Source organism: Loxodonta africana, chromosome 2 (assembly GCF_030014295.1).
Source record: "Loxodonta africana isolate mLoxAfr1 chromosome 2, mLoxAfr1.hap2, whole genome shotgun sequence".
NCBI classification, from domain to species: domain Eukaryota; kingdom Metazoa; phylum Chordata; class Mammalia; order Proboscidea; family Elephantidae; genus Loxodonta; species Loxodonta africana.
The window spans coordinates 65717738-65730170 of NC_087343.1; the positions used below are offsets into that span (position 1 = coordinate 65717738).

General features: G+C 40.0%; 1 protein-coding gene across 2 annotated transcripts in view; it reads left to right on the forward strand.

Moving 5' to 3' along the window:
* Positions 1 to 10417, forward strand: part of ZSWIM6 (zinc finger SWIM-type containing 6) — a 222108-nt gene extending 211691 nt beyond the window's left edge. For both annotated transcript variants that reach the window (XM_064272349.1, XM_023545651.2), the window contains exons 10-14: positions 587 to 722; positions 4589 to 4746; positions 5391 to 5554; positions 7297 to 7378; positions 8908 to 10417. In XM_064272349.1, the coding sequence (XP_064128419.1) occupies positions 587 to 722; positions 4589 to 4746; positions 5391 to 5554; positions 7297 to 7378; positions 8908 to 9770 (1403 nt within the window). In that variant the 3' untranslated portion in view covers positions 9771 to 10417. The remainder of the gene's footprint in view (positions 1 to 586; positions 723 to 4588; positions 4747 to 5390; positions 5555 to 7296; positions 7379 to 8907) is intronic.
* The last annotated feature ends 2016 nt before the right edge of the window (positions 10418 to 12433 follow it).

Consider the following 12433-nt stretch of genomic DNA (forward strand, 5'->3'; position numbering starts at 1 on the left):
TAGTATATATTCCTGCTTAACGGAAGCAGCGATGTTTCAAGTCTCTGTGTTGAGAGTTGAGGTTCAGAATCGTCCCCCACTTCTCACTCCAGCCTTTCAAGCAGAGCGCTCTTTTCTGGTAACCTGGCTTGTCTCTGCCCCTAAGACTGAATGCGTCCCGGGCGGCTTCCATAGTTAAGCTGCAGAGTCATCTGTGCATTTGTAAATGTGGATGCTCAGATGTCACGCATTTAGAGAGGCTGTTTCTCGAGTTCAATGAGGTTTTATGCTTCAGAGGGTTCCTTTCTCTTAAAAGCAATTGTAATGTGAAAAAGCTCTGCCCCATAGTCCTGTGGTTCTCATCTGAGCTGTGGTACAGTGGGGGATTGATTGTTTATGAAGTGAATCCTATACTGGATGTTATACCCGTTAGGATCTTTTTTTTAACTAAGAATTGTCTTCCTTTCTACTGTGTCACTTAGATTAGATTCTTAACTAGATTAAGTTGCATATGTTATAATTTTACATAGAAAATTTTTAATTTACTTTTCAAGAAGCATTAGTTCATTTTTTAGGAATGTAAAATGTGTATGCTCTCTTCCCACAGCCGGACCATATAGTGGTTTAGGCGAAATAATCCACCGGGAGAGCGTTCCAATGCACACATTTGCCAAGTATCTCTTCACCTCTCTCCTACCTCATGATGCTGAATTGGCATACAAAATTGCACTGAGAGCAATGCGGTACGTATTCACAGCCCAGCTGGGCAGAGGCAATCCAAATTCCCCATGGGGAAAATGGCTTTTAACTGACTTCTCCTTCATTCATGTTTCTTATAGGCAGCAGAAAAGCTCAGGAAACTACTAATTTGTGCTTCTTGGATTGTTGTCACGGTGGTTTGTTTGTCGGCTTGTTTTGGTTTTGATTTAAAGAAAGGGAAGAATTGTATCCTTACCTGCTGTCGTGCTTATGCTCATCTTGGCTTTTTCCTATTTTTCTTGAAGCTAGAATTTGGGAATAGAGAACAATCTCAGGCCAGGTTTAATCACAAGGCAGCAACAGTTGAAACCTTCCTAAACAATTGTTTTGTAAAAATAAACTTTTAAAACAGTGGGAAAAAATAAATGCACTTTACTGAATATAATAGAGGGAGGCTGTCACTCATACCTGCTGCAGTCCCACATTCCGTCAGTGGCGCAGGAATGCCGTGGCACCACAGACACACCTCTGTGATCAGCTTCAGGAGGAGGGAAGATGGGGCATGTATGTAGGGGGAGGAATCACTCCTGGGGTCCGGGATAGGCTCCCCTCAGTTCTGACTGCTATCCTCTCCTCCTCAGTCCGTCCTTTTCAGTAATACCAATTAGAACATGGCCTCTGCTGCTCACTTCTTTATTTTTCGCCTTCTTTTTTAAGTTAATTTACCAAATAATTATTTTTACCATGAATTTGTTCAAGGTGGATATTTTGTAATGAGTTTAAGCTTGAAGTTTTCAATCTTACATATAATCTATTATACTTCAAGGACCTGAAAATAAGTCACATTTCTTAAAACATTAGGTTTTTTCCTTTTTTTTTTTAAATTAGTAAAACACCCCTGGGTTTCTAATAGAATGTGCAATTAGACCCCATTATAATCATCTTTGGAGCCCTGGTGACACAGTGGTTAAGAGCTCAGCTGCTAACCAAAAGGCCAGCAGTTCGAATCCACCAGCTGCTCCTTGAAAACCCTATGGGACAGTTCTACTCTGTTCTATAGGGTTGCTGTGAGTAAGAACCAACTCAATGGGTTTGATTTGTTTCTTTTATAGTAACCTATGGAATTGGAGCCCTGGTGGCACAGTAGTTGAGAGCTACAGTTGCTAACCAAAAGGTCAGCAGTTTGAATCCACCAGCTGCTCCTTGGAAAAACCCTATGGGGCATTTCTACTCTGTTCTATAGGGTCGCTATGAGTTGGGATCGACTTGACAGCAATGGGTTTATGGAGTGCAGTTCTACCCTGCACACGTGGGGTCACCATGAGTCAGAATCAATGGAATGGCAACTGTTTTTTATAGTCATCTAGAGACAAACCATGTACAGACCTAAAAGCTTAAGTATGGTGAAGAATAGTTTGATCCCATAAAAAGCTTTTTATCAAAGATTCTGTTTGTAATTGAGTGGATTAAAAAAATAAATCCTTGCTCATATGTTACCGATGCCTCAAAAGTTACTCTGTTCTTTAGGAAAGAAATGAGTGTAGCTATATCTGTCAGGGGATCTTTTTTTTATGCAGTGATAGGATGAGAAAGAGAATTGTGTGTGCCTGTTGAGTGTGTACATATGTACACCTGTGTGTCAGTGTGTATCAAGGCTGGCAGCCTTTTAATTTGACATGCTGTCTTTACCATGAGACCACATTAACCGATCAGAGAAACCTTATGAGCCCCTTCTTGTCTGTTTTTAAAATACCAAAAAATAAATGAATAACATAAGCAAAAGTCCCTCCCCCCACACCAAATTACTTTATACCACTTGGTTTACACCTTTGTTTTAGAGCACAATTTTATAGTAAGTAGGTTCCTGTTCCCGTTTTTGGAAGTTGAAATGCAAATTACCTGTGAAGTCAGATGTTCAGCTCTGTATTTATTCAAGTCTTAAGAATTCTACTCCTGTTTTAAAGCAAAGGATGTTCATGGTATGATGCCACCAGATGCTGTTGCTACCACCACTGGTAAAGTTTAAAATAGCGTAAGGGTTCTCTGTGGTTCTGGCTTATTTAAAGGTATTTTTTTTTTTTTATCTGTCACATAGAAACCCTGGTGGCGTAGTAGTTAAGTGCTACAGCTGCTAACCAAAGGGTCGGCAGTTCAAACCCACCAGGCGCTCCTTGGAAACTCTATGGGGCAGTTCTACTCTGTCCTACAGGGTCGCTATGAGTCGGAATCGACTCGAAGGCGCTGGGTTTGGATTTGTTTGTTTGTTTGTTTTTTAATCTGTCACATGGAAGGGCTTGATTTTTGACACTCAGAAACTCATTTTTATTCACCCTTGGTTGCTGCCAAGGCAGTTTCTCCATGGGGGCTTTAGCAGGGTGGGAACTGTTTTTCCACTGTTTCTCCATTACCAGCCAGTCCTACCTCAGCCAAAATCCTGTTGTGGAGCTGCTGTGGAAGGAGGCAATGTGACCTACCAGAGTATCTCAAGGCAGCCAGGGAAACAGGAAGGAAAAGAGAAACATAGCCTTCTTGCTTCTTAGTGCTTCTGAAAGGGGAAGCTGTGGAAGGGTGTCTTCAGCACTTATTTTCTCATCTTCCCAGGGATGTTGACTGGTTTCCTTTACAGCAATACTGGCAGGATCTGCCTGTGAATACAGGAACATTTGGTTATTTTAAAAAGCTAAACAACAACTGTGCCAAACCTATTACATAATGGCCCACCTTACCACCCTCTAATGCTAATCATCCCTTTGTGCCCAGATAAAAGGAAAAGAGGGGAGAGGCCTTTGGCTTACCAGAGCAGTAACTGTTCTAGCAGTCACTGTTCTTCGGTGTAGCCTTGGGGCCAGCACCATGGCCTGACCCAGCTAACTCTTCTTGGTCCCCAGCTTTTATCCCATAGCCCGTAACATTGGCATACTTGAGCCAAGGTCAGTGTTTTGATGATTTTTAAGAAATTGCTTCAGTTGTAGCTTCTCCAGTAATCTCTTTGCCTGGTATTTATATTTGGAAGGGATCACTATACATGTGCTTCCTTTTCGAACATTGTTCTGTACTTGTTAACATATTCTTAGTCAAAGGGAGATCGATTGAACTCAGAAATCACACTGACTTTATGCAGAATTGTCATGGGACAGATACTTAGATCAGTAGAGTTCATCTTCTTGGACATGAATCCTAGACTATACTCCAACCTCAAATTCCTGAAGTCATGAAGAACTGATTCTACAGGAAGTAGGACTGTAAGGAAACAACAACAACAACAACAAAAAACCAAACCCGCTGCCATCGAGTCAATTCCGACTCATAGCGACCCTATAGGGCAGAGTAGAACTGCCCCATAGAGTTTCCAAGGAACATCTGACAGATTTGAACTGCTGACCTTTTGGTTAGCAGCCGTAGCACTTCACCACTATGCCACCAGGGTTTCCCACTGTAAAGAAGGGAGGTCGTTTTTATTACATTGCCTCTTGTTTTGTGTTTTAATAGGTAAGCTTATTCATCTCAACCATCCACGGATCCTACTCAGTCTTAAATACTTACTTCACTATCAGTTCTCTTGGTTTTTGTTTTTTAAGGAGTGTTAAAATTCAAAAATTAAGTTTAAAAGTAGGTAAACATCAAAACTTGTTTCACACCTGTTCAGTGTTACATATCTTCATTTTCTTGAATATGACAATTTTCTGAATGATGCTAAAGAGCTCTCTCAGGTTTGGGTGATGGACAGTTAAGGAGGTGACTCTGGCATCCAGACAGCAGAGTGTAGCTGCACCATCTCTTCCTACAACTGAAGCTGGAACAGTTTCTCCTAGCATCTACCCACTTCCCTGGCTTCTGCTGGCTGGTCCCTGTGACCCAGGTAATGAACGAGTACTAACTAGGGGCCAACCGCCTTGTCCTCTCATTACAGGTTACTAGTATTGGAATCTACTGCTCCAACAGGAGACCTCACTCGCCCCCACCACATTGCGTCAGTTGTTCCCAACCGATACCCTCGTTGGTTCACGTTAAGCCACATAGAATCCCAGCAGTGTGAGCTGGCGTCCACCATGCTAACTGCAGCCAAAGGTACTGAATTGTCCTGAGGCCTCGTAATTACTTTGTTAGTTTGCTTTTTTTTTTTTTTTCTTTTAAAAAGGGTAGTGTTTTCTGCCAAGTTCTCAACAGTGGTACTAATGCCAGATAAAGGTCATGAGGGATCCTTTCTTTAGATATTAGCTTATGAGACAAAACAGGTGCTACTCGTGTGAGCCTGGCACTCCCCTCATTGAACTGCATCAGTAAACTTACTTCTGCAGAGCTTAGGTCAGTGACTATCCCAAGAAAAAGTAAATGGCAGTTGAGATTCAGAAGCAGATTAAAAAGTTAGGTTGATTTTTTTTTTTTCCTTCCTGAAATAGACACCAAAAATACATAAAGTAGGAACTCGGGGAAGTATTTGCTGTCTCATGTTGGTTCTGGTGGTTTTAGTCCTGGAGGGTGGGTTGTGCTGCATCTTTTCTTGAAGCTGAGATTCAAAGACACTTAGTTGTCACATCCGTGCCATCCGTAAACATCTCGGGTAAATTAACGTGTGCTTTGTGTTTTGTTTTGTTTCCCTTTTTTTCCTCCCTTTGTGTTTGTGTATGTGTTGGGTTTTGTTTTTTTGTTTGTTTGTTTGTTTTGCCTTGGGTTCACTTGGTTTGGTTTGGTTTTCCTCTTGTTCATTGCAGGCGATGTTCGGAGGCTGGAAACAGTATTAGAATCCATCCAGAAAAACATTCACTCCTCATCACACATCTTCAAGCTTGCCCAAGATGCATTTAAAATAGCAACTCTCATGGACAGTTTGCCAGACATCACTCTTTTGAAAGTGTCTCTGGAGCTGGGGCTGCAGGTACATGACTGGTGGTCTAGGGAAAGATATGAAGACCTCGTCTTTGCTAGGGCACCGAGAACTGCTAACTGAAGACACCAACTGCAGCTTGTTTCTGTTTGTTAGGACTTTTTGGTGTAGGCAAAGGACTCTTCAGAGTACAGATATATTAGACTACAGGAGAGCATTGTATTTCAGAGCTGTGGTCATTCCCAGCTGAACTGGACTGCCGCCTGGGGTGCAGGGACTATCTGTTTACAGCCCTATTTGTATCTCAAAAAAAAAAAAAAAAAACCATTTTCTGAATTGCAGCCTTAACATTATTTTCTTCTTTCAGTGAGTAGAGAAGTTATTAGTAGCAAGAGACTTAGGCAAAGCTAGAGTATATAATAAAGATTCAGTTGTTGGGGTTAGATTTTTTAGAGGAAATAGGATTTTTATTGATGTTTGCATTTTCATAATAGGTGGGCAGTTCTAGCCCAATTTTATAACCCTGAGAAAATTAGGCAAAGGAGGAGTGATTGGGCCAGGGTCCAGTTTCAGCTTCCAGCAGGCCTTCATGGATGTTACGACTAAGGACACTCTGAATTAGTTCTACAGATAGATGGGAGCTTCTAGTTTCCAAACCGATTACTTTGTAAACCAGAAACTGAAAATCTTATATTTCTACTTTTCTCAGGGGATCTATGTTAATATTTGCTCTTTTTTTTTTTTTTTTTCTGTAAAAACGGAGTGAAAGAAATCACCTCGTAATTACCTAAAGTATGGAAAGTAGAATGACCTGGTTAGATGACGAATGGTTCTCTAGTTATGGGTTCTCCCTTACAATGATTAATAAAATTTTAAGGAACTGGATCATAGGAAATGTACTTAACCACTGTAACATTCACTACTATACAAGCAGAGGGTATAGGAGAGTGCATTAAGCTATACAGTGATGTATTTTAGAAGTTTCTTTTAAAAGATAAATTCTTGTTATTCAGCTTGTTTCTGTTGTCATTTGCCTTATCCTAAAGGTATGATGCAGAAAGAATCATTAACCCAAGCTTTCTGGTTATTTGGAATCCTGACTGAATGCACATGACCAAGAGTTTACTCCTTGCCTTGTTCTCTCAGGGACCCTGCAATGAACCACACAGGTGCTTTCCAAGGCTTTAGGAGTGGCATATCCATAGATGTTCTAAATCTTAAAAAGTGGAGGAAGCAGAAAGAGGTGGAAAATTTTATCGTGGGACATCTTATTAGAAAGTAAAAAAAAATAATAATGATTAGATCACTAATGATGGCAAAGAAGATTGCTTTGCATAAACCTAGGGGGTGTCTTGATTGTCAGCAGAAAATAGCAGTGAAAGACTGAAGAAATAACTAAAACAATTATTTTAAAATACCTCTATGCCTGTTGAGGATTCCTAATCAGAGTTAATTCATGAGGAGCCTCAGAAATCGAGAACCATGGACTGTTAAAGCTGGGGAGGAAATGAGGCTGTGGACTGTGTTTAATGCTGATGAGAAAAGAGATTAAGTGACTTGCCCAGGATGCCGCTTCTGGTCAGGACTAGAAGATAGACCTTCTACTTCCCAGGCTGGGGCAAGGCTGGAGCCATGGACAAATCCAAATTCACATGCAAAGATCTTCTCTAAATAAGTCTCTTCATCTTCCCAGTAGTAGGGAGGATGTCCAGTTGTTTACACCCTGGAATAAATTTTTTCTTCCATTGATTTAGGATAATCTCCCAAAACGTTTTGTTATCCTGTTTTTCTAGGTTATGCGAATGACACTGTCAACCTTAAATTGGCGACGTCGGGAGATGGTGAGGTGGCTGGTAACGTGTGCTACTGAAGTCGGTAGGTAAACTCGGGGAGAGCTTTCTCAGCTGCCTCATGATATGATTTAACTTATCACTTACAGAAATAAGGACATTTTCACTCTTTCCCTTAATCTCTTCCAAGGCACTTACCCCTTCTAGCAACCTACAGGGACTCCCCCTGCCCCATTCAGTTATATGCACTTGCATTCTTTACTTTCTAAGCCATCATGTTTTGGGGATTCCAACCCCTGGTTTAAAATGGAAGAAATCAGTGAGGAAACACTATGCTCCCTTTATATTCAGTCTTTCTGTCACTCTTAAGGTAGTTTTAGTAAGTTTTGTGATAATCAAGTTTAGGGTCCCGTAGTTAATCCTTGGTAGGCTGGGAACACCTTTGAAACTAACTTGACACTGTGGGCCAGTGGCTCAATCCATTTTAATGAAAATCTGTTTTAATGAAAATGAGTTTTTTCTCCATTATCTGATAGATGATGAGCCTACATCATGGTATTCAGCAGAGAAATGACCACTAGGTATTTTAGATGTGGGAGAAATTGTAGCTGGCCATAAGAAGATCTCCTGGTTGCCCATAAACTGCAATTTGTGAGGCCCTTTAGCCAACTATTTCCCCTCTGCATCAATAAACCAGTATTAAAGAAAACTGTACATTCCTAGCAACAATGCCAACACAAAATGTCACTGTTTAAAATAAGTGTTCCTTAGATTATCTTTCTTCCTATTTGCATCAGAAAAGAATGCACACCTCTTGCTGAGAAGACACTGCCGTCTCAGTGTTTAGATACTGACACAGAGCAGATACTATGAAAATCATTCTTATTTTTTTAATTAATGTGTAATGGTTTGTTATTTTGGAAGAAAGGAGATTAGTCTCAATACACATCATGTTTTAGCAGAGCAATACAAAGATAATGCCAGCTCAAGAACTGCCACACATCATTCACTTTTAGGATTTTCCTACAGCTGGGGCATGTTGGTCCACATACTTAAAATGGTTATGTTTAGACCTTGTCAGCATTCTCCACATATCTGATTCATCTGTAGGTCTGCTTCTGTTGGCTTTTTTCTCTTGATTAGGTTGCAGTTTCCTGCTTCCTTGCATGTCTAATAATTCCGTGTTGTGTGTACTTTAAATTTACACACAAACACACACACTATATAAAAACTCCCTGTTTTGGCGAGGGTGGTAGTTCTTGTAACTCAAATTCTGTAGTGAGTAACTGACTGAAGGCCCCAGTGAACTAGAACTCATTAGCTGGAAAGCATTGTCTGAAATGGCAAGCAGCACAGTGCAAATACCAGCTACCGAGAGGATTAGTTCTTCATTACGGGAAGTTCATGTTCCTTTCAGACCTTTCACTGAATAACAATCCGTAATAACCTTATTCTAAAAGGTTGCTCCCAGGCACATTACCTTACATGATTTTCTGGCCTAGCTCATGTCCTGTGATGGTTAACAACATAAGCATTGATTAGAGAGGAGGAAATCAGGCAAGACCTCTAGGTAGCCACCTTGTCGGTAATAGGGCTTGTTTGTGTTTCTTGCAGGTGTTTATGCCCTGGACAGCATCATGCAGAGCTGGTTTACGCTGTTTACTCCCACTGAGGCCACAAGTATAGTTGCAACCACCGTGATGTCCAACAGCACCATCGTCCGCCTCCACCTGGACTGCCACCAGCAGGAAAAACTGGCCAGCAGTGCCCGGACACTTGCATTGCAGTGTGCCATGAAGGACCCTCAGAACTGTGCCCTCTCTGCGCTGACCCTGTGTGAGAAGGATCACATAGCTTTTGAGACAGCGTACCAAATTGTTCTTGACGCTGCTACGACCGGCATGAGCTACACACAGCTCTTTACAATAGCACGGTACATGGAGCATCGCGGGTACCCCATGAGGGCCTACAAGCTGGCCACCCTGGCCATGACCCATCTCAACCTGAGCTACAATCAGGACACACACCCTGCCATTAATGACGTTTTATGGGCCTGTGCGCTCAGCCACTCCCTTGGCAAAAATGAGCTTGCAGCTATAATACCTCTGGTGGTTAAGAGTGTCAAGTGTGCAACGGTACTGTCAGACATTTTGCGCAGATGCACTCTGACCACTCCTGGCATGGTGGGACTTCATGGAAGGAGGAACTCTGGTAAGCTTATGTCACTGGACAAAGCTCCCTTGAGGCAACTCTTGGATGCCACGATCGGGGCCTACATCAACACAACGCACTCACGACTCACACACATCAGTCCTCGGCACTATAGTGAGTTTATAGAGTTCCTCAGCAAGGCCCGAGAGACCTTCTTAATGGCGCATGATGGACACATTCAGTTTACACAGTTCATTGACAACCTGAAACAAATCTACAAAGGCAAAAAGAAACTGATGATGTTGGTTCGGGAGAGGTTTGGTTGATAGAACTTGTTTGAATGGGGTGGGGTGGGGATGGGAGGGATGGTTTGTTTTTACTTGAGCCTGCCTTTGTACCCTTTTTAACTTAACGAACAGAGCCACACCGGTATTATATGTGTATAGTTATATTGCGTTTGCAGACTAAATTGTCATGTTGTGAAAGTTTGTGTGTTTTTAATTTTTTCCCTTTTTCTTTTTTTCTTCTTCTTTTTTTCCTTTTCTCTTTATTTTATTTTGGTTATGTATGAGAGAGAGGTTAAAAAGGTTTGGTTTACACTGAGTATATGTTGTCAAGTGGCAAAAGTCCACATAGCTCTCCTGTTTTCTGTATACGTTCACAGCCTCAAAAATAATAATAATAATAATTGAAATGGCTTTAAAAACCAAACAAAACACCTCCATCCTGTGATAAGTACCTCGAATGGATTCAGCTTTACTCCTTTGTAACTCATCTTTACATTTTCAGCATATTTAAACAAACCAACAAAATGAAATACTAATAGTTAAAAGGCTGACCCACGTGGCTTTGCAGTGCTGTCCGTCCAGAAGCATGGCACACGATGCTTGTGCATGTGGAAACTTAGCGACTGTCAACATACATTCTCAGGGATTTATCAAAAAAAAAAAAAAAAAAAAAATTAAAAAAAGAATGAGAGCATTTATTGTACTGTATATATATTATAGTATATGTCTGAATATTGAAAATATAACATTAACTAATTTATAAAAAATATTCTATGTAATGCAAAATACTTGAAGCTGCAGTAGCTCGGTTTTAAACAAAAACAAACAAAAAAAACTGAGAGAAAACTTACTAGAAGGACTAAAAGTGCGCCTTGCTTCAGGGTTGGCTCGGGTGGTGAACTTCATGCTGGGCATCTAGGCAGAGCCACCTTTTGGATTGCACGGTTGGACTGAAACCTAACGGGAGAAATTATATATGTATATATATTTATACAGCTTATGTATACATATATATATATGTATACACACAGACACACACACCACCACCAATAACCACTACACCACACATGCTTTTAACAGTCACTAGAATAAAGAGGGACAACAAAATACACAGCCAGAGCAGCAAGCCTTAGCATTAAGAATATACAGTATGCCGGAATTGGGGTTCGTGCCTCCTAGCCTAGGAAACTTTAAAGAAATATCCTTTTGACACAAAACGCAAAATGTTTTCCAAAACAATTGACATGATCCATTACGCCTTTGCAGTGAGCTAATAATAAGCTAACCTTTGTGCACAAATAACATTATATATATTATATATCTATTCTGCATAGGTATTTTGACTTTGTGCAGGACAGAAAGTTGTGTAGGTATGACTGTTCTACTTTTCAGTTTTCTTTCCTTTTTTTTTTTTAAACATATTTTATTTTCTCTAGAATTACTCAAACAAAAGCAGCCTTCTATCTTGCCTTGTCTTAATGCTTTAAAATAACCAAACTGGAGATCTAACTACCAAACTGTTCATTATATTATTAAGTACCAACTTTGGTTACAGTATAGTGTCTTTACTTTAGCTGATGGTTCTGTAACCTTGTGCTTTTTAAAGCAATTTTTATGTTTTGGTGCAAAAGTTGTCCAGTGTCTCCTGTTCCCTTCATTAGAGAACATGCTAGAGGTATGTTTGTAGGTATTTTTGTTTAGAAGAACTATTTCATGCGCTCCATTTTATTTATTATAATAGGTAAAAAGAAAAAAAAAGGTTGTACTTCATCACCCATGTAAACATGCTCATGAAGTTGAAAGTAATTAAGATTTGATACACTGATATCAATTTATTTATGTAACTAAATCACTGTTTTATAAACTTGTTAATGATCAACAATTTTTGTTTTGATTAAAATTAGTTTTTTGAAAGTTGATTCTGCCTCCTTTATGATATATCTCTTATTACTCTCCAATTTGGTGGGTAGAACTACATCTCTAAGTGTTTAATAATAATAGTATATACATGTTATATATACTATGTATATTATATATAATATACATTCATTCATCCAGTAAATATCTATGTACTATCTTCCAGGCACTGCGCTAGGCCCTGGCAATGTAATGGTGAATAAAACCAGACACTGGAGCTTACTGTCTGCTTACTGGAGAAGACACATAAATCAAATAATCACACAGATAAGATATGAGGCAGAATAACCAATTTTCCTTCAGTCTGTACACTTGGTCATTCCTTCTTAACTAATAAATTATAATTTAGAGTGCTCAGTACTTGATATATTTAATAAATGCTAAGTTTGTGAGAGGTTTTTTTTTTTTGTGTGTGTGTGTTGTTTAAAAACAAAATGCATTTAAAGGGGTATAAGTGCTGCTACATACACATTGTAGCATCTTTCCCACTCCATCTCCATCAAAGAGACATATGCAAAACAAGGCGAATACTTATTAAGTTACCGTATTCTGAATACGTGCCCTGATGGCACAGTGGTTAAGCACTCAGCTGCTAACCGAAAGGTTAGCAGTTTGAACCCATCAGCCACTCTGCAGGAGGAATGGCAGTCTGCTTCTGTAAAGATTTACGGCTTTGAAAACCCAACAGGGACAGTTCTGCTCTGTTCTTAGGGTCACTATGAGTCAGAAATGACTCGATGGCAGTGGGTTTGTTATTTTGGTTTTAATATTCAAATACTTACTCT